This window comes from Acinonyx jubatus, chromosome F2 (genome assembly GCF_027475565.1).
Source record: "Acinonyx jubatus isolate Ajub_Pintada_27869175 chromosome F2, VMU_Ajub_asm_v1.0, whole genome shotgun sequence".
Lineage (NCBI taxonomy): Eukaryota > Metazoa > Chordata > Mammalia > Carnivora > Felidae > Acinonyx > Acinonyx jubatus.
The window spans coordinates 7,659,985-7,686,256 of record NC_069394.1 but is presented as its reverse complement, the minus strand read 5'-3'; the positions used below and the strand labels follow the sequence as shown (position 1 = coordinate 7,686,256).

The window sequence follows — 26,272 nt, the reverse complement described above, 5'->3', positions numbered from 1 at the left end:
ATTTAAAATCCTTTTTACGTTAATATGCCGAGTGTGATCTTTTCACTAGCAAATTTGATGATATACTTTACGTTCACTGACAAAAAGAGAGGGACTTCAAATCTGTAATAAATGGTTAATATGTCTATGGGCTTCACTCGCAGATTATTTTTTCCTTTTATTTTTTTTTAAGTTTTTTTAATGTTTGTTTATTTTTGAGAGAGAGAGAGAGACAGAGCATGAGCGGGGAGGACCATAGAGAGAGGGAGACACCGAATCCGAAGCAGGCTCCAGGTTCCAAGCTGTCAGCACAGAGCCCGACGCAGGGCTCGAACTCACGAACTGTGAGATCATGCCCTGAGCCGAAGTCTCATGCTTAACCGACTGAGCCACCCAGGTGCCCCACTTTTTTTTTGTCCTTTAAAAATCAATCAAGGGCGCCTGGGTGGCTCAGCCGGTTAAGTGTCCGACTTTGGCTCAGGCCATGATCTCGCGGTTCGTGAGTTCAAGACTCACATGGGGCTCTGTGCTGACAGCTCAGAGCCTGGAGCCTGCTTTGGATTGTGTCTCCCTCTCTGCCCCTCCCCTGCTGGTGGGCTTTCTCTCTCTCTCTGTCAACAATAAACATTAACAAAATATATTTAAAAAGTTAAAGCCTACTGAGCCTGTCCAACCACAAGTGTTTTCAAGCAGCAAGGAGATAACAAACAACACGCTAGGCTTTACAAGGGAGAGATGGGGTCTGGGTTGAAAAGGGATAAATACCAGAGTTCCACCAGCAGCCACAGGGCACCAGGCCCTGAGCAGGGGACAGGATTAAGTCTCCTTTTGCAGGAGGAGGGACAGCACAGGGGTTCCGAGAGTCGTGTGACTTCCCTCAGGTCAGGAATCTGGCGACTGACAGATCTCGGGACCCTGTTCTTCCCACCCTCCCAATGGTTCCCGCTCCTAAGGTTGACACCTGCCCTTGAAAATTTTCAAAGACAGTGAAATTTTAACAGGATAAACAGCTGAGAACAAAGAGAAAACTTAACTCTAAGCTAAGTCCCTTCTACCTAATTAAATTGGCCCCGCTTGATGGGGAGATTTTCAGAGGCGGCAAGGAGGAAACTATCTATAAAAGGAAATGCAATTAAGGAGAGTCTTTTTCGATATACCTAATTCTTGGACTGCCCTTGCCCTAGGCAGAAACTTAATTCTACTTAAGGACAGCTATCTTTGAAAAGTTGTTACGTAAATTATAAGGTAAGGGGAGAAAAGAAACAGGAACCATTTTACCAGGTAAATGAGAAAGGCTGAGAAGGGAGCGACGTGTCATAGATCTGCAACTGACCGCGATGACAATCTCAGCGGGTGTAGACCAAAAGCCTGCCCAGACCACAGGCAAGTCCACCCTGGTATGCATCCTGCTATCATTTATTGTACTGCTTCCCCTAAATTAACCTAAAAACCAGGCAAAACAGGAAACTCTCTTCAGAAATTAGCTGATCATGAGGCGCCCAGGTGGCTCAGTCTGCTGAGCGTGTGACTTCAGCTCAGCTCATGATCTCAGGGTTCATGAGTTCAATCCCTGCATCAGGCTCTGCGCTGACAGCTTGGAGCCTGGAGCCTGCTTCGGATTCTGTGTCTTACTCTTCTCCCCTGCTTGCGTACTCACGCGCTCCCTCTCTCTCTCTCTCTCTCTCTCTGTCAAAAATAAATAAAGTTTAAAAAATTTTAAAAAGAAATTAACTGATCACAAGTTGACATTGATACATTTAGAAACATGATCTCCTCTGTTTATTACAGCTGGAAATTGAAGGAAACTGCAACAGAGGCCCAGGTTTCTTTTCAAACACTGTTGGGTCAACTCCAAAACAGGAGACGTGGGCAGTTCGTTCTGTGCATCAGCCCAAGCGGAATTATTTGGGAGGCGACAAACCAAGCTGTCATCAGGTTAAGACAGCATGCAGGCGCAGTTCGGGGGGGCCTGAGCCCACCACTCGCCCTGGGTCCACTGCACACACCCGAGGATCTGACACAACTACAGGATGAGGAGGGGACCAAGGGTCTACGGCTCTCTACCCAACCCTGGCATGCAGAGAGTGGTGCCATGCAAGGCTCTGGCTTCAACCGAAGAAGCCGGGTAGAGTGCCCCGGGGTGCTGGCGGAGCGGACCCCATGGCCAGCACACATAAGCTCGGCTGTCTTCTCCAGCCTCAGCTGGGGACGCTCACTACAGATGCTTCCGTACAGCGTCCAGGCTCTGATGAAGCCAAGACTGGACAGTTGTGGAGCGTAAGCCCCTTGCCATGAAGTTTGCATTTGTGAAAGGTCACCGGGCTCGGCAAGGAAACAGGACTGGAAGAGGCAGATCTGTGGGCTCATTGGCTAAGTGCGGCCTGAGCACGGACCGGGGGCCAAGCACCAATGGGGGGACGGAAGTACAGCCTGGCAGGCACGCACGAGTCTGGATTGCATCCCAAACTGGAGGAAGAGGACTTTTTTAAGGCCTCAACTCTGTCATTCTCACGCTGTATGCAGTTGACCTCTCTGAACCTTTGTCCCTCATCGGCAAATGACACACGAATTAGAACTGCCCGGAGAACCGAGCAGCAAAAAGCCTGAGGTCAGCGCCGGCGTGTGGACCATGTTGTTAACCACAGGTGCTCAAGGTTAAGGGTCTCGTTAGATCCGACACCTACTGGGGCCAGTCTGCGGAGAGGCTGGTCCGGCGGCGAAGCCAAAGAGGGCTGCCTGGAGGAGGTGGCACTGGAGTTTAACTTCAGAGGGTGAGGAACAGGGCCCCTCAGGAGCTGGGCGGCAGGTAGCGGGCAAAAGATAAGCTATCACTGCCTGCCGCACCGCTACCAGCAGCAACAACGCTACTCCCTGGCGTTTACGGCTCCCTCTACAGGGCACAAAGCTTTCCTGCAGCAGCTCGGTCGAACCCTGTCTCTACATGGGTCTAAAGGAGCTACCCATTTCACAGGGGAGGAAACTGAGGCCCGACAAGAAGGAGGCCCCAGCCAGGCGCCGCTGGCCAGAGTTGACAGGCCGGGATTCGAACCTCCCGCCAGCCAGGACGCCTGCGCTCCGTCTCCGGGGCGCGCGCCCGGCCCTCCCCGTTGCCCTGGAAACGGCCTCTCCCGCGCGCGCGCGCAGTTTCCCCTCGCTCGCTCTCCGGCTGGCTCTCTCGTGACTTTTTCTAAATAAAACCCCAAGGCGGCGGGATACCACCAACGACTGAACGTGCTGTCGAAGGACGCCGCTACGTCCGCTCTCCGCCCTGGGCCGCGGATCCCTCCGCCGCCCGGCGGCCCGCGCGCTTCTTCCCGACTCCAAACTCGAAACGGCTTCCCGCGCGCCGCGCCGTGCCCCACCCCCACCTCATCCCCACCCCAACCCCCAGCCCGGCTCACCTGCCGCCCGCGTCTCCATAGCAACGCCCCCACCGCGGAGGAAAAAAAAGCCTCGGGCTCTTCCGGGCCCCCTCCCGCGCCGACCGAGAAGGCGGGGCGCCCCGCTGATGCTTCGCTTTTTATTTTTATTTTTTTAAGAAAAGAGCCGGCGAGGTTATGGCGAATCTGCGGCATCCAACATGGCGGATGGAGTCTTCGCCCTCCTCTTCACGGGGCGCTGACGCCGGCGTAGCGGACGTCAGCCTCGGGTGACCCTCCCCCAGCGCGGAGCGCGTCTAGGCTGGGCCGGGCCAGTGCGCATGCTCCGGGCCGGCGGCCGCGCTTGGCACCCCGCTCCGGGGATTCCACCGCTCCGCTTTTTGAGCCATTCCTGGGAAGGAGCTAACGAGAGGCCTGGAGTGCGGATCGCAGGATTGGGAGTCTTCCCATTGGTGCCCGGAGCCAGCAGATCTACCTGCTTGTGCATCCTTGGACTCACCTGACGTGGAGCCACCGGGCTAGACGTGCAAGGAGAGTTCTGGGTTCCTGTTCCCGTTCTGCCCTTTACTAACTAATCTGGGACAGCGGCTTAACTTCCCTGGGTGTGAGTTTACTAAATTGTCAGTCGGGGAGGTTACAGCCTGCCTCCCTCTCCAGGGTTGCTTGCAGCGTCCCCGTAGCAGAGCTGGATGCTCTCCGCTGGGGGTACCCGGCTCCATTTAGTCCGGGTGGTGCAGCCAGAATTCAGCAGCCTGGAGCCACCTCGGGAAAGCGACTGCCCTCCGACCTGAGTGTCCCGCACAAAGTCTCAGTTGCGTGTGAGCACGCCTCGCTCCCGTTCCCGAGTCTGGCGCGCAGCCTTCCTTCTGCAAGCAGCCTGTCTGCTTGAGATGTGATGACCTTGTTTTCAGTTTCTGATGCGGAGGGGACCCGCTCTGCCGCTTGCCTCGGATCAGTGCTCCGGTGACATCTCCACGGGGGCCCTCCCCGACCACCCCGTCCAAAGTAACCATCCTAAGTCCCTGTTTTCTACATAGCAATGTCACTGCCTGACACGAACTTAACCTCCATCTCGCCTAGGTCGCCACTTGGGCTCCGAAACTAGAAACGACCCTGACAGTTATTTATCTGTCCGTGAGCTACACCAGGTGCACAGAGCCCACTCAGAGCGCTCTCTCTCTCCCTCTCTCTCTCTCTCTCTCTCTCATGCTGGTTTCCCAGCTCCTACTGCACAGTAGTATTGAATGAGCAACACATTCGTTCCCAGGGTCACCTGCTTTTCAGTAGTAAAACTCCCAGGGACCTTGAGCTTTAGGGTGACGCATCAGATTTCTCCGGAACCATGTGTCTTGCTCCTTAACCCTGTTCTTGAAAGATAAAGAGTCCTTATGAGACCCCACATTCATTTGCCCAGTCCATTAAATATATGTTCAGAGATATCTCCTTCCCCCACCCTTTTCTTTCATCATTATAACAACCAGGGATGTTAAATTGGACAGACATGATTATTGTTCTTTTCTAGATGAGGAAAGCAACGCTCAGAGAGGTTATGTGGCTTTTTGAGATCACACAGCAAGCCATTGAAGACCCAGGTGTGGAACTAGTCTCTCCCCACCGGGTGTTCTTCCCATTCTACCACGTCACCACCAGAGGCATGCCCGAACTACCCACCGTGCCCCCAAAGAGCCAATTCCAAGACTCTTGGAAGGTTACTGCTCTTCCAAGGTTGCTGCAACACACCCATCGCATCCTACCTCACAAATAAATGGCTAGGTGGAGCCCATCACCGATTTCATTTGGAATCTCAACACGCTGCATTGATGAGCTTTTCCTTTTAGAACTATAAATATTTACAATAATCGCTATTTTGCTGTGAATCAATGTCTGTCAGGAAACTAGGGTTGTTCTGGTTGCTGACAATATTGGTTTCGCGCTGGGTTGCTTTCTTGCAGGTGCATTTAAATGTCAGTTATTGATTAGAAGATGGATTGTTCCTGGATGTTGTGACCAAAATGAATTTTGGAAATGAAGCAATTTAGAATTTATCTGAAAACCAAGTTGCCTCAGAATATTAACAATGTCAAAATAAAAAAAAAAAAAAAAAAGAAAGAAGAAGAAGAAGAAGTTGTGAGTTACGGGTGACGGTCCCGAGTTCATTATTTGGACAGCTACGATTTTCTCTATTATTCTCATGGCATTTTCTTCCGTCTCTATCCAAAGAAAATTCACTGAACATGTATCATTACTGAAAACTGGCCTGGCCACAAGCATATGGAAACAACAAAGACTCCCCTTTCTATGGGACCAGATTTGCAAGTGGAGAAATCAGTCCATCCCAGCTCAGCCATCACTCTGCTGGATTTGCACATTTTCAACGAGCAAACATCTTTATTCTTCTCATTTGCCAGTAATATCTCAAAATGGCTTCAATTATTGAAGAAACACTAGTAGAATTAAGTATAAATTGCTCAAAATTATATAATTAATGGCACCCTACTTCCACAATGGTTCCCAGAGGCGATTAGCTTCCCAGCTGGCCCTTTGGTGGCAATCAGCCCCTTGAGGCTGGCACGTGAAAGAATTTGTGTCAAGAAGTTTATCAGCGAACATGAAATGGCTTTTAGTTACATAATAAGTAATCTCTGTAATTGAATATATTTGTGTCAATAATTGTATACTTATATCTCATATCTACATGACAAATATCCATTTACATGAAAAGAGAATATGTACATAATTTTATGAGACACTTCTTGAAAGCAGGGTTAGATAAAGGATACATACAGGTGACCTCCAAATAATGGGCCTTGAGGCACACAGCAACGAGAAAATCAGAGCTGGGGATAATCACAGTCTGAGTGACGTATTAAAAATCTAAATAGGCACGCCGTAGAGAAAAATCCATTTAAAATTGTATAAAAGAAAAGGGGGTAGTAATATTTAGAACGATATGAGCATTCTCAGCGTGAACAAAATTATGACCTTAGGAACGTGTTTTCTGAGTTCTGTCTTTTCTGTGGCCATCGGGTGCTGCCCCCTCACCTGTCAGCCTGTACCCTCAGGCCCTAAATATTGATCTCAGTAGTATTTTTCATTAGCAGTAGCCAGGGCTCCCTCAAAGAAGCTGAGTCTGCGTTTGGGAGCAGGGAAAATTGGAACGTCCTCAAACACCATGCTATCGCCAGAAAACCAGGATGCCGCAAAAAGTGTGCTGGGCTCTTGCTGAAAGGCAGCGGTCAGCTCAGAGAACGAGGTGGTCCCTCTTCCCTGCACGTCACAAAAAGGAGCCAGGTCTATGGTGGTTGACCTACGAGAACAAGTTGAGCCTCTGAAAGGCGTGAGACTGTAATGATAAAAAAGGAAAAGTCAGGTGTAATTACAAAGTGTATTATAATTCAAGAAAGGGTAAAAATAGAACAGTTTCATAAGTGGGTGCATTTGGCATATATGGGGTTCTGTTCTTACTTGAAGTTCTCCACATCTGTTTATGAAGTGATACATCTGTATAAGCAGGTAAGTTTACTACGAGTGTGTTAAAAATTTCCAGAAAGAGTCAAAACTGTACCCAAACCAGGAAGGGCTTGGTCAAGGCCAGCGAGTCAGTGATTGGTGTCGCACGTTAATGGATTAGGCAAATGTCCTAGGAGAATGGCTAACAGATTCCGCTGCCATGTGGCCCTACCAAGTACAGCGAAATGCTATGGATGCGTAATGAAGTTAGCTGTAAACTGAGGCAGAACATGATGGGTCTGAGATTTTCCGTACCTGAAGATCTACTGTACAAGAGCTGGCTGGTAAGTCCTGCTGACATGACAGTTGAACCTGATCTGAGAGAGGGCACCCCAACCAGCAAACACCTGCTCCCCTTCGAGTCACCTTGAAGGATTCTGTGTTCCAATTAAAAATCCCAACAGTCAGGGACCCCAAAGCTGTGATTTCAATGCACCTGGGAAAGAGATAACCTCTCTCTTTTGGGTCTGATATCGCAATCCTGGAAAAGTACAAAAATAAGTTTGATAGCAATAACAAACAAACAAAAAAAATCAGTCAAATCAATCATTATGATTTTTACAAATAGGCCAAGGGTACAGTAAAAACTTTTGTGTTCAAAGCATTCAAGAGACGTTACATGAGACATATATTAGAAGTTATACTGAAATGGTAATTTGGCTAAATGTGTGCATGTTTAAGGAGATATGATTTGTAAGGTTTTAAGTTTTTATCAGTTGTGCTTGAATAGTTTACAAAAAAGTCAAAGGCTGTATAAGCATAATAAACATTCTTCCAGCCATCCACAAGCAGCAGTAACTGGGCCATGTAAAAGAAGGGGGTATGTGTGGCCTTGGATCCCAGCAACAAGAAGGAAAACAGGGAGCACTGCCAGAGGCTAACAGAGTGCCAGGCTCATCACAGGGGCCCAATAAACAGTTGTGGAGTGAAGGGAAGGGACTGGGGGGAGGGGTGCACACTGGGGGTGGCCCCAGGAGGTGAAGAAAAGGAACAATGCATAATTGAACACTTCTTTTGTGGCTGTGGTGTGAAGCAGCACTGTTGTAGATGTTTAGAAGAGAGAAAAAAGAGATCATGAAGAAGCACAGGCATCTGCGCGTCCTTGACTACAGAGCTGGCTTACCCAACATGGAAACACTGTTTCAAAGAATGAAAGAAGAGAGAGAGAGAGAGCTGGGTAAGGGGTGCCCTCCAAGATACACCACTGAGTGAAAATCAGCGTGCAGGACGGTGTGTGGACCAGGCTACCATTTGTGAACAGTTTTGATAAGATCTGCATGAACACGATTACACATGCATAGAGAATCTGTGCAAATACAGAAAAGAAAGCGGATGCAGCGGACAGCGTCGTGAGGAGGTCTGTAACTAGGGATCTGGGCTCACTGGGAGACTTAGTTTCCACTGAACGTTCCTCTGAAACAGTTTGCATGTCTGTCCATGTGAACAGAATGCTTTTTTAGGGAAGAAAGGAGAGGGAGGAGATTTGGAGGCCCAGCTCTGAGTTCCGGTCCTAGCTGTGTCAGACAGGAGCTGCAGGACTTGGGACACGGTTGCGCCGTGCTGTCCTTCTCTGGGCAGCAGAGGTGTTGATCCCACATCGGAAAATTGTGAGAGGCAAATGAGGCAAAGGTCTGGAAGTGCCGTGAGCACCGTGGTGGCTGTGCTGGGCCAAGTAGCTTCGGTCCATCTGGGACAAAAGAAAAAGCAACACCAGGCACCGGGCATACAGAGGAACGCACTGGACAGAGCGTCAGGGGCTGGGGTGGTGATCCAGGCGTTGCCACCAACGCACTGTGTCACTTAAGGTCTGTGGATTTCAGCTCCCTCGCCTGTTACATGGCGGTGCTGGGGGACCAGGGATTAACTAGATGGCTTCTCGGGCCCACGTCAGCAACAACGACGAAAGATCCTAATACTGTTTTGAAACTCCTCATAACTGAGGCCTGAAAAAGCCCCGGAGGAGGTTCCGGTACACAGCCATCGCTTCCAGCTGCAAACGTGCAGAACGTCTTTGTAGAGGGGCTGGCCCTTTGTGCAAGGTCTTGTGGGGAGGAAAGTGTAGAAAGGAACCACTGAGGCTAAGCCACCAGACCCTGGAGCCACACAGGTATGCACTGTTTTCACTGTTCTTGTAAAGGCCCAACAGAAAGGACACTTGTAAAGTGTCTGTGGGAAGTCCTCCAACAGTGGCCCCCCAATGAACCATGCCTCCCTGCAATCACATGCTCGTGTGACCCCCTCCCACACTGACTTTGGGATTGGCCTTGTGACTTGCTTTGACCCACAGGACACTAGCGAAGGCCTGATCGGCACTTGCCCACCGGGTCTCCCTGGATGCCGGCCACCAGGCTGCAAGGAAGCTCATGCTAGAATACCAGACACGGAGGTCACGTGGCGAGAAAAGCCAGAGGACAAGAGACTCTGCTGGACATTCAAGTCCCAGCTGCACCCCAGCCAATGCAGCCACGTGAGGGAAGTTGGCTACTGCACGTGGCACAGAAGAACCACTGGCTGGGCCTAGTCAGCCCACGAAATTGTGAGAAATTGGAGGTTTTGCCGGACAGCAATAGATTACAGACGTGGGACATCACCCACCTTTGCCTGAGGTGGGGCGCAGAGCTTGCTTCTCAGAAGCAGAAGGGGAATGAGAGAGATAGGCCTCTGGCTGGGCTCCGGGCTGTCTTCCAACCAAGGGGGGCTTATTGACGAAGAAAGAAGGAAACTGGCAAAGGCCTTCATGGTGACTGGAATCTGGATCAGAGCAGACAGGCCAGGAGGCAGCTCCAGAAGCAGCAGCAGGAGCAAACGGCACCAAGAAGGACGAGCCAGGGAGGGTCTGACCGCAGAGGGGATCACGCAGGGGCCCCTGGAGGTGGAAGGAAGCGGGTGTTCCCCCAAGCATCCCAGAGTCAAATATTCCGTGCAGGCCTTCGTCCCGGTGGTCCGTGCACCTCTCAGACCACACGCGCCCTTTGGGGCTGTTAACCTTACAAGTAAGACGGCCTTTTTTACCAGCGAAAATGGGTTTGTTCAGGAATAGCAGAGAATTGCAATTCGGGATGAGCAAGCTCCGGCCAGACCACAGGCAAGTCCCACAAACGGAAGAGAGGAATGTTATTTTTCGGAGAAGAAGGATGAAGTTGGGAGGGGTCTTTCTGAAGGAAGGTCCACGGGAGGAAGGCAGGGGTTCAGGGCTCGTGAGGGTCTCTCAGGGCTGCGTTGAAGCCGTGGCCTATCTCCTGTGGGAGACCATGCGCATCTTTCCCTGTAACTGACACTCCTTTGTAACCGACGTTGACCTGTGTGGCTCCCCCTTCCCTGCCCCCCCCCAGTCCCCTTTAGTGAGCCTTCTCATGATCGACTTTCACGAGCCCCAGAAAATATGATCACCAGGGGGACGCGCTGTGGACGTGAAGCTTCTAGCTGCTGCCAGAATGGTGGGAATGAAACCAAGTAAATGCTGGTGACAACATGGGCCCGATCTTCTAGAATTTCCTAAGCCCTCTGAGGTTTATGTCTCACGCAGCCTTCACCACCCTCATAGGGCGCAGGGAGACAACAGTGAACAAAGCGTTATAGGACTTTCACAGTGTCGTCTCAGGATTGGAAACAGGGCCTTGCAAGTATCCCAGGCCTTTCTGCATGGCCTCTCCATCATCCCCTTCGGCTTCTTCTTTTTTTTTTTTTAATTTTTTTAATGTTTATTCATCTTTGAGAAACAGAGAGCGCAAGTGGGGGAGGGGCCCAGAGAGAGGGAGACACAGAATCGGAAGCAGGTTCCAGGCTTCGAGCCATCAGCACAGAGCCCGACCCGGGGCTCGAACTCACAAACCGCAAGATCATGACCCGAGCCGAAGCCGGACGCTTAACCGACTGACCCTCCCCAGGCGCCCCCTCTTTAGCTTCCAAAGGACTCTCCAGGGAACAAGTGCCCAGCAGCGTCGGACGGGGAGAAGCCGTCGTTCATCTGAGTCCCCGCGGAGTGGACAGAGCAGGCGGGGCAGGACGAGAAGCAGTGGGCTATGTGTTTAGCCCGCAGTGTGGCGCGAGCGGCAGTGGGAGAGGAAACCTAATTAGTGAAAGGTCACGGCCGGAGCCGCCCCGCCCAGAGCTTCGCTGTGAGAGGCCACATTCCACGGACTCTGCAGGCCTGACCGACCCCGGGGCTCTCGCCTAGGCCCCACGGTTTCGCACAGCATCCGCGGGGCGGGCTGCGGAGAGCCAAGGCCCCACTGGAAGCGGCTGGCTGCTTTTCTGCGAACGCTGAGCCCAAGTTCAAGTGCCAGGACTGGGGCCGCCAGCCTTCTGCCTTGCCTCACCGGACGCTGGAGGGAGAGGAGGAGACAGGAGACTCCCCACTCTAATACAGTTCTCTCCATTTCTCATGTGCACCTTTTCAGCCGCAAACCCAGGCTGGTTGCTCACAGGCTCACAGCTCACGTGCTGGTGGAACGGGAGGCCCCAGAGGGAGGGGTGGAGGTCCCACCAGTGCACCTGTCGTTTCAGTACAAGCGACCACTTCATGTCACACAGGACCAGCTTCACCTCACCTAACCAGTCACCACTGTGCTTTTCGTTTCATTTATTTATTTCGAGAGAGAGAGAGAGAGAGAGAGAGAGGGCAAGCCGAGTAGGGTCAGAGAGCAGGAGAGAGAGAACCCCCAGCAGGCTCCGAACTGTCAGCACAGGGCCTGACTCGGGGCTCGATCTCATGAACCGTGAGATTCCGACCTGAGCCGAAGTTGGACACTTAACCGACTGAGCCACCCAGGCGCCACCACCCCCACCCTCCCGCCAACTCACCATTTCTTAAGGAAGCCAGGCCTCTTTAGAACTCTCTCAGGCCTTTGTAAATGTCTAGAAATTTATGTGGGAAACTTCCGCACATTTCTCCACCCGCTGGACTCCTTTACATCCTTCAAAACCCTGACCAAATATCCCCTGCTCTGTGAAGCCTTCCTTACTCGGCAGGCAGAGTTAGCGACTCTCACAGCCCTTTGCCATGATTCTTACGTGTTGTGCCATACCTGCTGAGGCACCTGTCTTCCCAGTGGAACAGGGCACTCGCACAGGCCAGCGCAGGACCTGACTCACCTCTGTCCACCTGCCCCGCCCCTCCCCGCCCATCATCCCCCCGTCAGAGGATGATCTGAGCCCACATGGCTAAACCAGTCGGTAGCAAAACGACCATTTATCGTAATGAAGCGAAAGGGCTGTCAGGATGTTTGCTGAGTAACATTTGGGAGGAATTCCTTATAAAAAAATGGTCTGTTCCTTCGTTCACTCCTAAAGCATTTATGGGGTGCTCACCAGGGGCCAAAAGTGTTCTCTAAGGGCACACGAGAGACGTCACAGCGTCATTCCTCCAGAATTCATAACCCGGAAGAGGGAACGGTGCACAAGGAGGGGAGCATGGTACGTGCAGCGTGCGGAGGAGAGAAGAGCTTGGGACTAACAGCCAGGAGGACGCAACCCAGCGTGAGGCGTCACAGAAGACCACGAGAAGGCATGACTCAAGGGGAGTTGGGGTGTTCAGCCGGCAGACTGCTCCAGGCAGAAGGAACAGCCTGGGCAAAAGGCGGAAGGGCAGGAAACAGCAGGCTAGACACACGATCGTGTGGTCGTGATGAGAGACGAGAACAGAGGGACATGGGGGTCGCCCTGTTCCACTCAGAGCTAACTCTCCCGGACCACTGTCACCAGGTGGCTGTTTTGGGTCGTCCCTCCGTAGCTCCAAGCAAAGGTGAAAGGTGACCCACGCACAAGTTGTCACCTGGCCAGGCCCCTGGGACCGGCAGCTGCCGGATCCTGAGATGGAGCATGGCCGTCCCCAAAGGCAAACAGGAGAAGGGCAGGATGTCACCTCATCCCCTCTAGAGGACTGATACAGGCTGAGAGCCGTCCCCCACCCTGCAGAGGACGGATCTCCAGGGGAAGGGACTGGCTTTAGATGACTCAGCAAAAGATAAGCAGGAATTGGGCACCTGGGCACACGGAGCTTCAAGGACGCCGTCCCTGACCTGAAGGGGCTTACAGCCTCTCATGGGCTGAATTGTGTCCCCCCGAAATTCATATGTGGAATCCCTAACCCCCAGGTACCTCAGAATGTGACTGTATTTGGAGACTAGTCTTTTAAGAGGCAATTAAGGTAAAATGATGTCATAGGGGTGGGCCCTAATTCAAGAGGGCTGGTGTCTTTTTTTTTAAGTTTATTTTTGAGACAGAGACAGAGCACGAGCAGGGGAGGGGCACAGAGAGAGAGAGAGAGAGGGAGAGAGGGAGACACAGAATCCGAAGCAGGCTCCAGGCTCGGAGTTGTCAGCACAGAGCCCCACAGGGGGGTTGAACTCACAAACCAGGAGATCATGACCCGAGCTGAAGTCGGACGCTTAACCGACTGGGCCACCCAGGCGCCCCAGTGGCTGGTCTCTTTAAAAGGAGACTAAGACAGGGGCGCCTGGGTGGCTCAGTCGGTTGGGTGGGCATCTGACTTCAGCTCAGGTCATGATCACAGTCTGTGAGTTCGAGCCCCACGTCGGGCTCTGTGCTGACACCTCAGAGCCTGAAGCCCGCTTCGGATTCTGTGTCTCCCCCTCTCTCTGCCCTTCCCCTGCTCGTGCTCTGTCTCTCTCTGTCTCAAAAATAAATAAAAAAATTTTTTTTAATTAAAAAAAAAAGAGGATACTGAGACACAGACACATGCAGAGGGGAGACAAGGTGAAGACATAGGAGGAGAAGATGCCACCTACAAGCCAGGGAGGGGAGAGCAGCCCCAGGATGAAACCAACCGTGCCAACAGCTTGATCTTGCTTCTACCTCCAGAGCTGAGAACAAATGAGTTCCTGTTGCTTCCGCTGCCCGCTCTGTGGCACTTTCTCGAGGTGGCCCTTGCGGACTCGGCCACCATCCTGGGGAAGCCGGGCATGGACACTGCTCATTAGCTCCTGGAGTGACAGCGGTTCTGACCAAGCTAAATGGTGCTGTGCAGGCGTCATCACAGACACGCCCCATAGCCCTTCGGAGCACCTGTCCCCCCACACCTGTCCCCCCCTCTACAACTCCGCTCCTTAGCAGTCAGGCCCCCAGCAGGACTGGGTAGCACCCTCAAAACGGGAAATTTAAGGAAAATCGACTCTTTACAAAGGTGTGGGCAGGGCTTAAGGGGGTAGGAGAGAGACCGTGAAGCACCTCAGGCCCCCCTCCCTCGAGCCTGCAGGCACAGGGGACGAAGTAGCAATGGAACGGCCAGGAGAGAGCACCTCTGGAAAGTCCACGTCCTGATTGCGTGGCCACAGGTGGCGACATCGCCAACCCTCTACAACAAAACAGAGGAGACAGAATAAATGCCCAGATCTTCCTCTCCTCGGCCCCTCCCGATCTGCGGGGGTGTCCCCTCGGCTGAACCTAACCTGAAGTCTCCCCTTGACTGTGCCTTCACTGTACTGGGAGGGCCGTGGGTCCCAGGGGGCTTTGGGATGATCACCCCCCCTAACCCCACACACGAGGAGGAGGTCAACAAATGCGTATTTCCCCGTGTAATAGCAGGTGCACAAGCAAACCTCCTCCTCGGAGCACATTCGTAGAGTTCCCGCAGCGACTGGTTAGAGAGAGATGCGGAGAGAAAACCAGTAAGCCTGAGAGAACAGTGGCCGTGAGCACCCCAAATATCGCCAATTGGTAAAAGCCAAAGTGCGACCTAAAAGAGGCGGCTGGTTGCGCTTTTCAGTGTGCTGCCTCGAGCCGCCCAGGAAGAGGAACCACGGGGTTGCTCCCAAACTCATTTATAACCTGGCTTTGTTCACTTCCATTCCGAGGAGTCAGGGGCTAACATTTGCTGGACTTCACTAGGTGGAGACTCTCAGATTCCATCGCTAGGCTCAGGCCACATCCTGGTGGGCACTCCAGAGGGAGGACAGTGAAGAACCCTCTGGGCTGCGCCCTGCTCGCCATCTTTGACTATCACCCTGCCCCCCATACCCGGCCCACTAGGAGACACAGCAGCGGCTCAACAAATTGGTAGGCACGCATCGTGACAGGCAGGGGAGGGGCAGCGAGCTCCAGGCCTCACCAAGCCGTCGCAGAAGGCGGGACAAGCAAACCATTTGTCGATACCTACAGCGTGGGCACTGGCCAATCTGAGAGAATGCCCCTGCTGTGCCAAGGTCACCCCTTTAGTTCTGGGGTTCAAGGGATCAGGTCCTGGGGGATGCTGGGCAGGCAAGCTGGGCCGACAGATGTGGGGACTCGGCACAGGGGCTCAGGGGACCGTTATCTCCCAAGCCACGAAGAATGGAAATATTTCATACTTTTTTTTAAGTTTATTTATTTTTGAGAGAGAGAGAGAGAGTTGGGCAGAGAGAGACGGAGAGAAAGGATCTTAAGCAGGCTCTGTCCACACCACCCCTGGAGAGCCCCAAAGAAGGGCTCGAACTCACAGACGGTGCGATCGTGACCTGAGCTGAAGTCGGATGCTTGACCAACTGAGCCACCCAGGCGCCCCAAGAAGTATTTCATTCTTTTAAGAACCACCGTGGCCTCCGGTGTGCAGGGCTCCAAGGGGCAGGGTGAACAACTAGTCCCGACTGGTCGGGGACCTTCCTGGTGTTTGCCGGGCGGGACCTGCGGCCCAGGAACCTCCTCCGTCCCGACCTGTGTGTTCCCAGGAGATATCTGCAAACCGGAAAGAGAGCTGTCTCTGCCAAGGGCAGGCGCTGCCTTCCTTCCCCTGCCGCGACCGCCCCGCGTGGAGGGGTCAGAGCAGAGCCAGATCCGCAGGGGCTCACAGGGTGTCACCCCACGCCCCCCTTGGCTGGCCGAAGGCTGCACCCTCCAGGGCCCTCCGGAGAGCCTGGGGGACAGGACTCGCCCACTCCCCACTAGCACTGGCCTCAAACGCTGTGGCGAAGGCCTTTCTGAAGTTCCTCAGGTACCACCGCGCTCCCTTGCTGGGGAGGATCGTCCCCTACCTGTCCCTGCACTGCCGCTTACATTTTTCCCACCCTTCAGGCCTCTGGTTGGAAGTCCCCCTCTCAGAGGCGGCTCCCCACGTGGGCAGGTGAGGCGAGGTGTCCTTCCCGAGTGTTTCCTGGGCACGCTGGACGGCCCCTTGGCACATGCAGTTCTTACGGGTTTAGTGACTTTCTCCCCCTGAACCGTAAGTTTCCTGAGGGCACAGGCTCTAGTGCCCGGCCAAGAGCAGACATTCCCCAAATTGATAGGAGGTAAAGAAAATGATTAGGCTGTGAATAGCTGTCCCCTCAGCCTTTGCCTTGATTCTCTGCACTGTGAGCCTCAGCAGGTGGGGACAGGAGCAGAGACCTAGGACTTAGTAATTGTCATGTGACTGCTAATTGCCCATTAATTCACTCCACATCCTTTCCCTTTGGGACCCGGGATGTGCGTAAGGGCACATGATGAGTGAGACACACATGTGTCCTTCTCTCCTGGTGTTTGGAGTGGAGATCATTTCAATTAAGGAGTGATGTAAAGAAAATAAAACAAGGGGTGATGTTTTCTAGGGTGTGTGTGTGTTCGCATGTGCGTGAGTGTGTGTGTGCATGTGTGTGTGTGTGGTTTGGGAGTAGGGAGAGGACAGTCAGGAACGTCTTCCCAAGGAGGTGACAGTTGACCTGAAACCTGAGTGAGGAGTAGGAACCATCCTGGTTCCTGAGGGAAAAGTCCGTGCAAAGGTCCTGAGGTCAGAACAAAGCTGGTGTGTTTAAGCAGCAGAAAAGGGCAGAAAAGGCAATTGGGCAGGTTTTTTTTCCGAGGCAGAGGACACAGCCTTGTTGCTACTTCATTCCCTGTCTTCTCCCACTGCTTCCTCTTCTTTTGATCACCACAAGACCCCTCCTCCCCTCTCCTCGGTGATGTGTCTTCCTTTGGGTTTTCTATAAACTCTGAGGTTTAACATCAAATGAAAAAATAACGCCAACAAAATATGCTTTTTTTTAAGTTTATTTATATCGAGAGAGAGAGAGAGAGAGAGAGAGAATCCCAAGCAGGCTCCACACTGTCAGTGCAGAGCCCAACATGGGGCTCGATCCCACGAACCGTGAGATAATGACCTGAGCCAAAATCAAAGTCAGACGCTTAATCAACTGAGCCACCCAGGAGCTCCCAGAACGCTCCTAAAAGTGCCACTCATTTTAGAACTGATAAAAAACACAAGGCAAGCCAGTCCCATGACTTCAAAGTGAATGGGAGTTTTTTGAGAAAGTAGCATGACCAGAAACTGAAGCTGTCTGTGTCAGGGGTCAGCAACGTTTCTGCAAGGGGCCAGATAGTTACGATTTGGGGCTTTGCAGGCCACGGGGAGTTTGCCACGGCCACTCTGCTCTGCAGTTTGTGAGAACGGACACAGGCAGTACGTGAAGGAATGAGCAGGACCATGTTTTGGTAAAATTCTGTTGACAAAAACAGGCAGCAGGGGGATTTGGCTCCTGACCCCTGATCTACTTCATGATGATAAATATCATTAATCAAAAACACATTGTCATTTTAGCTCTAACTGTGGGCCATGCGGTCGGGACTCTTTTTCGGTGCTCCTGTCTCCCGGTACTAAGCAGACACGCTGTACCGTGTACAGCGATGAGTAACAGACCCCGAGTGCCTGAAATGTGCCCCATCTGTGTCTAGGGGTGCAATTCTATTAAATTTGGTATTACAGTATTAACATGTTTTTTTAATTACAAAATATTTCTTCTAAGGCCAAGCCTAAACCAGTTCGGCTTTTTTTTTTTTTTAATGTTTATGTTTAATGTATTTTTGAGAGAGAGAGAGAGAGAGAGAGAGAGAGAGAGAGAGAGAGAAAGAGAGTGTGTGTGTGTGTGAGAGAGAGAGAGCGGGGGAGGGGCAGAAAGAGAAGGAGACACAGAATCTGAAGCAGGCTCCAGGCTCCGAGCTGTCAGCACGGAGCCCGGGGCTCGAACCTACAAACTGTGGGATCATGATTTGAGCCGAAGTTGGACGCTTAACTGACTGAGCCACCCAGGTGCGCCTCTACTGAAATATTTTTTAAGTAAATTATACATATCACATACTTCTCTCTTACTGAATTTGTGATTCTTAAAAGTTAATTCCATTTTTCCAGTTACTTATTTTGGATTTTATTAAATGGGAAGTAAAATAAAATACATGACTTTTATTTTCCATTTTGAAATCGTAGAATCCATGAATTTTTATACACCAATAGTCCTACTTAAAAGTTTAAGACAGGGGCGCCTGGGTGGCTCAGTCGGTTAAGCGTCCGACTTCAACTCGGGTCATGATCACAGTCTGTGAGTTTGAGCCCCGCATCGGGCTCTGTGCCGACAGCTCGGAGCCTGGAGCCTGCTTCGGATTCTGTGCCTCCCTCTCTCTCTGCCCCTCCCCTGCTCATGCTCTGTCTCTCTCTGTCTCAAAAATAAATAAAAACATTTAAAAAAAATTAAAAGTTTAAGACAATCCTTAAACACTTTTCTTAGGAGAACTGTATTATAAGAAAAGAAAACCTGTCTGTTCCATCTAAGAGCTCCATTGCAGCTAATACCTTTGTAAGGAATGATGATCTACAATTTACAGACAATTGCAAACACAAATGCAGGAGATGGACTGACCGCAAGCAGTCTTTCTATCACAGCAAAATCAGGACATGGGCTTAACCAGAATGTAGGGCATATGAAAACTGAGAAATAGAAAAGAGAAAGTTTGCCATGTTGCAAAGCCTGTTTGCACAAAATTGAAATGTATGTCGGACAGTTTGGGTGGATCGGGTCGCAAACTGGGGAGCAGATGACTTATTTTTACCGAACGAAAACGGTCAAGGTGGTGACACCGATTTATTGAACCGAATACGTGTGTGCAACGCTCTGCAAGAGATGCCAAAGAACACCTGACCCAGTTAGACTTTGCTGCACACAAACAGCCCAACGCTCAGTGGCTTCAAGAAACAGCCATTTGCCGTGATAGCCCCGCGCTGGGCAGGGGCAGGGGGGTGGGAGGGTTCTGAGGGGCAGGAGGCTCTGCTCGTGCGTATACGGGGTGGATGGGGACTCTGCTCTGGGCTGAGCCTGGATGGGACGTTAGCCGTGTCCGCTCTGCTTCTTGTGGCTTTCACCTGCCTACGGGGACAGTGGGTTAGCCGAAGCAACGCCCTCTCAGGCAGATGGCAGAAGCCAGAAGGGTAAGTAGAAGCATAAGTGCCTTTTCAAGTCTATCCTTCCATCCCATCGACGGAGGCAAATTATAAGGCCAAACCCAGAATCAACAGGTAGGGCAACATACTCTGGTCTTTGGGGAGAGAAGGTAAAGTCACAGGACAAAGAGAAGAATTGGAACCGTTGATGCAATCCATTGTTCATACCGTCGTGAACCCAGAAAAAAGCACTAAGTATGCCCCAAGAATTTGCTTGTTTTCTTTTAAAAAAATTTGTTTTTAATTTTTATTTATTTTTGAGACAGAGAGAGACAGAGCATGAGCAGGGGAGGGGCAGAGAGAGAGGGAGACAGAATCCCAAGCAGGCTCCAGGCTCCAAGCTGTCAGCACAGAGCCCGACGCGGGGCTCTGACCCACGAACTGCGAGATCATGACCTGAGCTGAGGTCGGACGCTCGGCCGACTGAGCCCCCCAGGCGCCCCGAATTTGCTTGTTTTCTAAATCACTGACCAATTGCGTGCTTGGCTGAGTGAGAAGGAGAAGGCTCTCTCTCAGTCAAGGTTTGGTATAAAATGATGATATCCCTTCTACCCTGGCCTTCGAAGTAAGGTGGATTGGAGTTCAGGTTTGATCCTGCCATTCGTTGGCTATGTGACCTCGGGCAAGCAGCATTTGCTCCCTGGTGGGTCCCTTCTCCTGGTGACGGCATCCTGCTTCTTCTCAGGAAACTTCCTTGTCCTCTGGAGTGATTTTTTTTTTTTCTATCGCTATTATTGACATTATAATTGGCATCGGTGTGCTCGGTGACCCCGAGGCACTCGTTTCTGGGCCCCTCGGTAAAACCGGAGGAGAGTTAGATTAGAGAGCTCACCACTCCAACACCAGAGTCGGCCAAGCTGCCGTGCCTTGGGTTCTCAACCTGCTAGTGTAGGTTTTCCGGAAAACCTCAAGCCCTTTCGTTCGGCTTACAGTGGCGTCGTGATGGAGAGGGTGCCTCTAGGGGTAGGCTGCCTGAGTCTGTGGTCCTGGCCTTGGTTTCCCCACTTGCCAAGCGAGGGGTGCATCACCGCTGCATGGGCCTGTCGTGGGGCTCAAATAAAGTAACACACGATACCAGGTTTTCTCCTAAAATATTCGAAGCAGCGTTTCTATGAGGCTCCGAGAAATGTGACATCTCACGAACGTAATCGGCATCTTTATTTTCTCCTCCCTGCCTTCGCATTGTGACAGCGTTTGGGTCAGTGAAATTAGGCTGGTCTCTGCACGGTGGAAATTTTAGAGGATGCCCGCCATCCAGACCTGCTGACCTGCCCCTTGGTCCTCACACGCTGGTGACACTTACGTCAGAGAGAAAGCAGAACGAGCACTAGGGGCCCGGGAATTATTTGCTGCAACCAAGGTGAGTCCTGAGAATGTTGAGGGATGAACCTGCCGCCCCCTGGCTGCGGCGGGAGCGATGCCCTGGCCACAGTCTCCCGGTGACCGAACACAGGGTCAGCTCCTCTCTTCCTCCAGCCACGAGTGATGTTCATCAGCGTTGACATGTCCCACGACTCTTGTCTTTTTCTAGTGCGTTTGGGACAGTTACAGCCTCCCGTGGACGCTGCAGGGTCCCCCGGACACACAGTCCTCTCCCCCCTCCAGCTTCCTGCCTGACCTGTCTGTAGCAGGACAGACCCGGGGCCGCCCTGCCATCCCGAACTCCCTTCTGCAGCGCCTGGAACATCCTTGGCACTCAGGAACTACTAGTTGGAAGAAGGAGGAATTGGATGAATAAATGTCTCCGTTCTCTACTGTGAGCAGATACATGTTAACAGGAACTTTTGGGGTCCAGATCCCTGATCTGAAATCACTGTGGGCATCTCTGCAAGAGTTCGTTCCCAAGATTACATTTAGCACAGAACACTGGAGTTAAAATGACTTTAAAGATCCTTTTTTTTTTTCCTAAAAACTTTTATTTATTTGAGAGAGACAGAGACAGCGTGAAAAGGGGTAGAGAGAAGGAGACAGAATCCCAAGCAGGCACCGCACAGTCAGCACAGAGCCCGACGCGGGGCTCGAACTCAAGACATAGTGGGGTCATGACCTGAGCCAAAACTGCTGCCTTTGAAACATCTGACGGGCAACGGTATGGAGAAGAGCTTCTTAAGGGAGCAAAGGTGTCCAAGATGGAGTAGGTGGCCCTAGACGCCGTGAGTGCTGTGTCACTGGAGATGTCAAGCACAGAACGGCCAAAACGACAAAGGCGGGGGAAACCCAGTGTTGAGAAGACGGGGAGAAACTGGAACTCTCAGACGCAGCCACTGGCAGAGGTAAGGGTACGACCACTTTGGAAAACGGGTTGGCCGTTCTCACTGAGGTTACTCTTACAGCTACCCTGTGATCTAACAAATTCACTGCTAGGAACGGACTCAGCAGAAGCGCACGTGCACACGTTTCACCAAAAGACGGACATGAGACGTTCACAGAGGATTATTCCTAATAACCCCGAATTAGAAACCAGAAAACTTTTTTAGAAAGAGAGAGAGAGAGAGCGTGCACGTGGATGGAGCGCAAGAGGGGGTGGGGCAGAGGGCAGGGGGCGGGGATGGGTGGAAACAGAGAGAGACAGAGAGAGAACCTCAAGCTGGCTCAGTGCTCAGCACGGAACACGGCTCGGGGCTCAAACTCACGACCTTGGCATCGTGATCTGAGCCGAAATCAAGAGTCAGATGCTCAACCGACTGAGCCACCCAGGAGCCCCAGAAACCACAAAACCTCTTACCAGTGAAATGAACGAGTACACAGCGGGATGCCCTACAGAAGGGCTCAGAAAACTTCTTCTGTGAAGGGCCAGATAGTATATTCAGCTTTACAGACCGTGTGGTCTCCATCTCAAGTTCTGTCACGGTGGCGTGGTGCAGCCACGGACTTCTACGGAAATGAGCGGGCACGGCTGGGTTTTAAACAAAAACTTTACTTACGAAAACAGATGGAAGGTTGCATTTGGCTTGCCGGCCCTTGAACGCCAACTGCTGCACTACAGTAATGAGAACGGACAACCTGGAACCACAGGTAACGATACAGGTGAATCTCACAAGCACGGTGTTGGGCAAAAGGAGCCAGACCCCCGAATCCGAACTGCACGATTCCCTTTATATAAGGCCCCCTGCAGGGGAAGGGACTGGAAGGTGCAGTGAGGAGGCTTCTGGGATGCCATTTCTTATCTGGGCCCTGAGGACACAGCATATTCAGCTTTTAATAATTCGTCAAGGTGCACAGTTGTGATATGGGTGCCGAGTGTATAGAAAACGATTTTCAATTTTTAAAAAAGGTTTGCAATAAAAAAGTTTACAAATAAACAGGAGCAAGGCCGCTGTTGGCTTGTCAGCCTCTGATTTAGGACTAGCCCCTGGTCACAAAGTTAGATAACAACACTGGGGTTGAAACCCAGGTCCCCAGCTCCCAGTGAGGAGGAGGAATTGATTCCTAGTGAATGTTTCCTATGGGCAAGGCGCATATAAACATTCAATCCTTGGAGTAACTCTCAGAGAAGGAATGATCGCGTTCATTTCTGGTATGAATTTAACTAAGATCATACAGCTAGCTGCAGGGAACACAGATGTCATCTGGGCCCCGGGCCTGTCTGACTCTGAGCCCGTGTTCTTAAGTTGTTCCACAGGCTTTACATGCAAACACGGTTCTTCTTACATGAGCATTGCAGGAGCGTAAAAATAAACTATACGCCCCGCACTAAGAAATATTATCCAGTCATCACTGGCTTCGGCCAGTTATCACTGGCCAGGGCTGCCAAATCTTATCAGGGGATGGCCGTGCTGGCTGCTTCTGGCCATGGGTATAGCCCAGACGACACCGACCCGGCCTCCAAGGGCTTTTTCTCTGAAGCAAAGCAGGAGGAGGTTGGGGTGGGGAGAGGACGGAGCGAGGGAAGGGCGACATGCTGGGTGAGGTGAGCGCCCAGAAGCTGGCGGGGTTTGTCTCCAGCCCTGTGAGCTGGAAACCACAAGCCACGCACCCTGCATGAGCCACCTGCCTCTCGCTCGCGCTTAGTTCTTATTTGAGATGATCCTCTCCCTCGCCTCCGCCCCTTGCCTCCAAAACCGGCTATAAAAGGCCGGAGGCAGGTATATTCCTCATCCAAGGAAGAGAATGAGATAGGGTGAAGGGCTGGCTGCCTTGCAGTATTTTCTGACGGTTTCAATTCAGTCTCAATAGTTGAGCGCTGGGAGTTACACGAAGGAAACTTAGATGCGTGAGGCTAAGTGGAAGGAGCCAGTCCGAAAAGGCTACATAGTGTGTGGCTTGGTTCCCACTGTAGGACACCCTGGAGAGGAACAAAGGCAGAAGATCCGTGGTGACCAGGGGTTGCTGGAGGGTAGTGAGGAGGGACAGGCAGCGCACACAGGAGATTTAGGGCCGGGGCAGGGCTCTGGAGGATGCTGTACTGGTAAACACAGGTCGTGGTTCATTTGTCCAAACCCACAGAACGAGCAGAGTCCACAGAACTGTGGACTCCTGTTAGTAACAAAGCGTCAATATTGGCCCATCATTGTAACAAATGAGCTCACCGCGTACATTAATAAAGGGGGAAACTGTGGGGCAACGGCAAGGGAGTCTCTGGGAACTCCCTGTACTTTCTGCTCCATTTTTCTGTCACCTAAAACCACTCCAAGAAATAAAGGGCCATTATTATTTTTACTTTTTTTTTTTTTTTTTTTTAAGAAAAGAAGTAGGTAGGTCTATGGAGAATTCTGGATTTCTGGCTTCATTGGGAAAATCTGGGAACATGGAGACTGCATTGCTGGGTCTGCCAGTCGCTTCACGGAAGAAACACAGCTTCTTTTCTGGGGCTCCCTCCATTAGAACACCCCCAATTTTGCCACAGCCAGAAGGAGCCCCTGTCACCCTTTAATGTTGTCCATCTGGCCTCTGGGGTCACTGGCGTCTGGGATCCCTAGGGGAAGATCCGCAATTCAGTGCCACGGTTTTCCAACTGGGTTCCTCAGGGCCCCTCCTCCCCGGGGTGTTGGGACCCGGGAGGAGCACTGGGCTCCTGACGGCTCCTTCCCCTTATCTGCGGGAACTCCTGGACTCTCTGAACTCCAGTAAAGTGGAACTAAAAGAAAACAAAAGCCTAACAAACAGCAGGTCTGCAAGATGCGTTTGGAAAACGAGACCCCTGCACCAAAACTTTCAACTTTCTGGCGCTCGCTCCTGTGAGAGAGTGTGGGAAGGCAGACGGGGCCCCCTGGGCACCTTCCTGCTTCAGGAAGCCATGCGGGGACTCTGCCGCGAAGCTGCCGGCAGGGCTCAGGTCCCAGGCCCTGGGCACTCTGGCCCGCAGGTGGGCCATCTGTGCCCTGCTTTGGTTGCTTCCGCATCTGGCGGCTCCCACCGCCGCAGGCCGCTCCTAGAGCCTTGTGACTCGTCTCCATTTTCAGGAAAGATGTTTTCATGAAATCGGTGCCTCTCCAGAGGGTCTTGTCCCCTCTGTGAGTCCTGTAGCGGTCGCTGTCTTTCGGTGGGTTGGCCGTGTGTCATCCGTCAGTAGGTAGCGTCCCATAAACGTTTACGAGCAATCGTGACATGCCAGACACTGTGCAGGAAGCTGGTCTTTGTCCTCAGGAAGCTCGTTCTCCGGGTGGAGATGACTGTGAACCAACAGCTGCGGGACAGCGTGGCGAGCACAGAGGGCGGGGTGGGCGTGGGGCCTGAGGGCGCGGGAGGGAGCAGTGGACCCGCAAAGAGGGAAGGCGGCTCGGGGTTGAGACTGAACGGACTCTGTGACCCACAGGCGGGGCGTCCTGGCAGAGATCAGGGCGCAGGCCCAGGGGGGCAAGACCACGGCATGTTCTCGGAGAGGCTGCTGGCCCCGGGGGCGCTGGCTCTCGGCTACTGCCAGGATGGAGAGACTGTTTCCAACCGAAAAGGAGTGAGCTGGTGCAGCTGCTTAGTCTGAGGGCATTAGGGGTGGAGGAGGGAGGAGAAACCTAATCCTCTTATCAGATCAGCAAAGCCCCGTCTGGCCTCCACTTCTGTCTGCTAGTCCTTCTCGGGTTTGTCGGCAGCTCCCCGTGAGGGCGCGTGAGCCGCACCTGCCATTTGTTCCCTGCTGGAGCGAAGTCACGTGGGTACAGCGTGTCCGTATCACCTGTCCCTACTCTATGATTTATGAGGGAAGGCTGTCTGACTTGCCGCTCCACACCTTCGGTGTCGGGGCTGGAAAGACTTTCAGAGCAAGAGTTTTGTTTTGTTTCCCCAGACCCATGGTTTTGGGGGATAGACGCATGTTGCAAAATTATACCGCATTATGCCCAAAGTATGGGTGGGCATCTTTCCTAGGGAAAGGCTCCCAAGCTTTCATCAGAGCAGGTAAGGTTAAGGCCCAGCCACACCTTCTAGAAGGAAATAGAGATGTCAGGAAGCTGTAAAAAGCAGGCTGAGGAGTAGAGATCAAGACTCTGCTGACCTCAGACCTCAGAGTTGAAGTTATTAAGCTGTGGGGGTGACAGTGTTGGGCACAGCCCCAGGGCCCCAGGTACTAAAATGGGAACATCAGAGAAGGGAGAGAAGAATTTAAAATCAGCACATTCCAGCAACCTACTGCAGGTGGCCTTGCTTGCGTATCCCTTCCACTGCTGACCGGTCCTTCCTTCATGAATCACAAACTGACCCCTGTGACCACTGTCCACATGCAAAAGTAGACAGCTTCGCATACTGGACGTTTGGGGGGCCACAAGCAAACATTTCAGGGTATGCCGCGGTGGTCCCGCACGCTGTGTTTCTCGGACAGCTCAGTTTCAAGAGGGTCGACAACTTTGCTGTTCCAACCTGGCCGCCTGCAGGATTAAGTGATTATCTGACAGTGGTCTCCTTCCCCCGAAACCCTCCATCACCAGTGGCACTGGCCTCACTGGCCTCTATCCTGAGGCTCCCCGTAGGATTTCATTTGAAGAAAAGGCTTTGCTGTTACGATGTTGTTGTTGTTGTTTTAATTTAAAAACACAGTCCCATTGTACTTTTCCATAATTATGTCATGAAAACGAGTGGAGAAGGATAACGACAGCACTGGCCCTGATCATAGACAGCTCAAAGCAGCAGATTCTTAAGCCAAAGATGGACCCTCTTCAGACTTAAGCCCGGGCTCTGTGTTCCATCACCGGGAAACACCAAAGTTAGATACGAAAAGCTGCTGGGGGTGGGTGGTGGGGGGGGGTCACCTGCATAGACCCAGGGGGTTTGCAACCTGCAGATAGCTACTAGAAAA

The 26,272-nt window shown here is 52.1% G+C and overlaps 1 protein-coding gene across 9 annotated transcripts in view; it reads right to left on the bottom strand.

The window, feature by feature from the left end:
• ZFAT (zinc finger and AT-hook domain containing) overlaps nucleotides 1-26,272 on the bottom strand; it is a 282,959-nt gene that overhangs the window by 184,531 nt on the left and 72,156 nt on the right. For 2 of the 9 annotated variants that reach the window (XM_053208119.1, XM_053208118.1), the window contains exon 1: nucleotides 3,381-5,845. The exons of 1 other annotated variant lie outside the window; for it this stretch is intronic. In XM_053208119.1, coding sequence (XP_053064094.1) covers nucleotides 3,381-3,399 — 19 coding nt within the window. In that variant the 5' untranslated portion in view covers nucleotides 3,400-5,845. Of the gene's footprint in view, nucleotides 1-3,380; nucleotides 5,847-26,272 lie in introns of those variants that run through there. 6 more of the 9 variants (XR_008292503.1, XM_053208117.1, XM_053208113.1 and 3 more) reach the window with 6 other exon arrangements.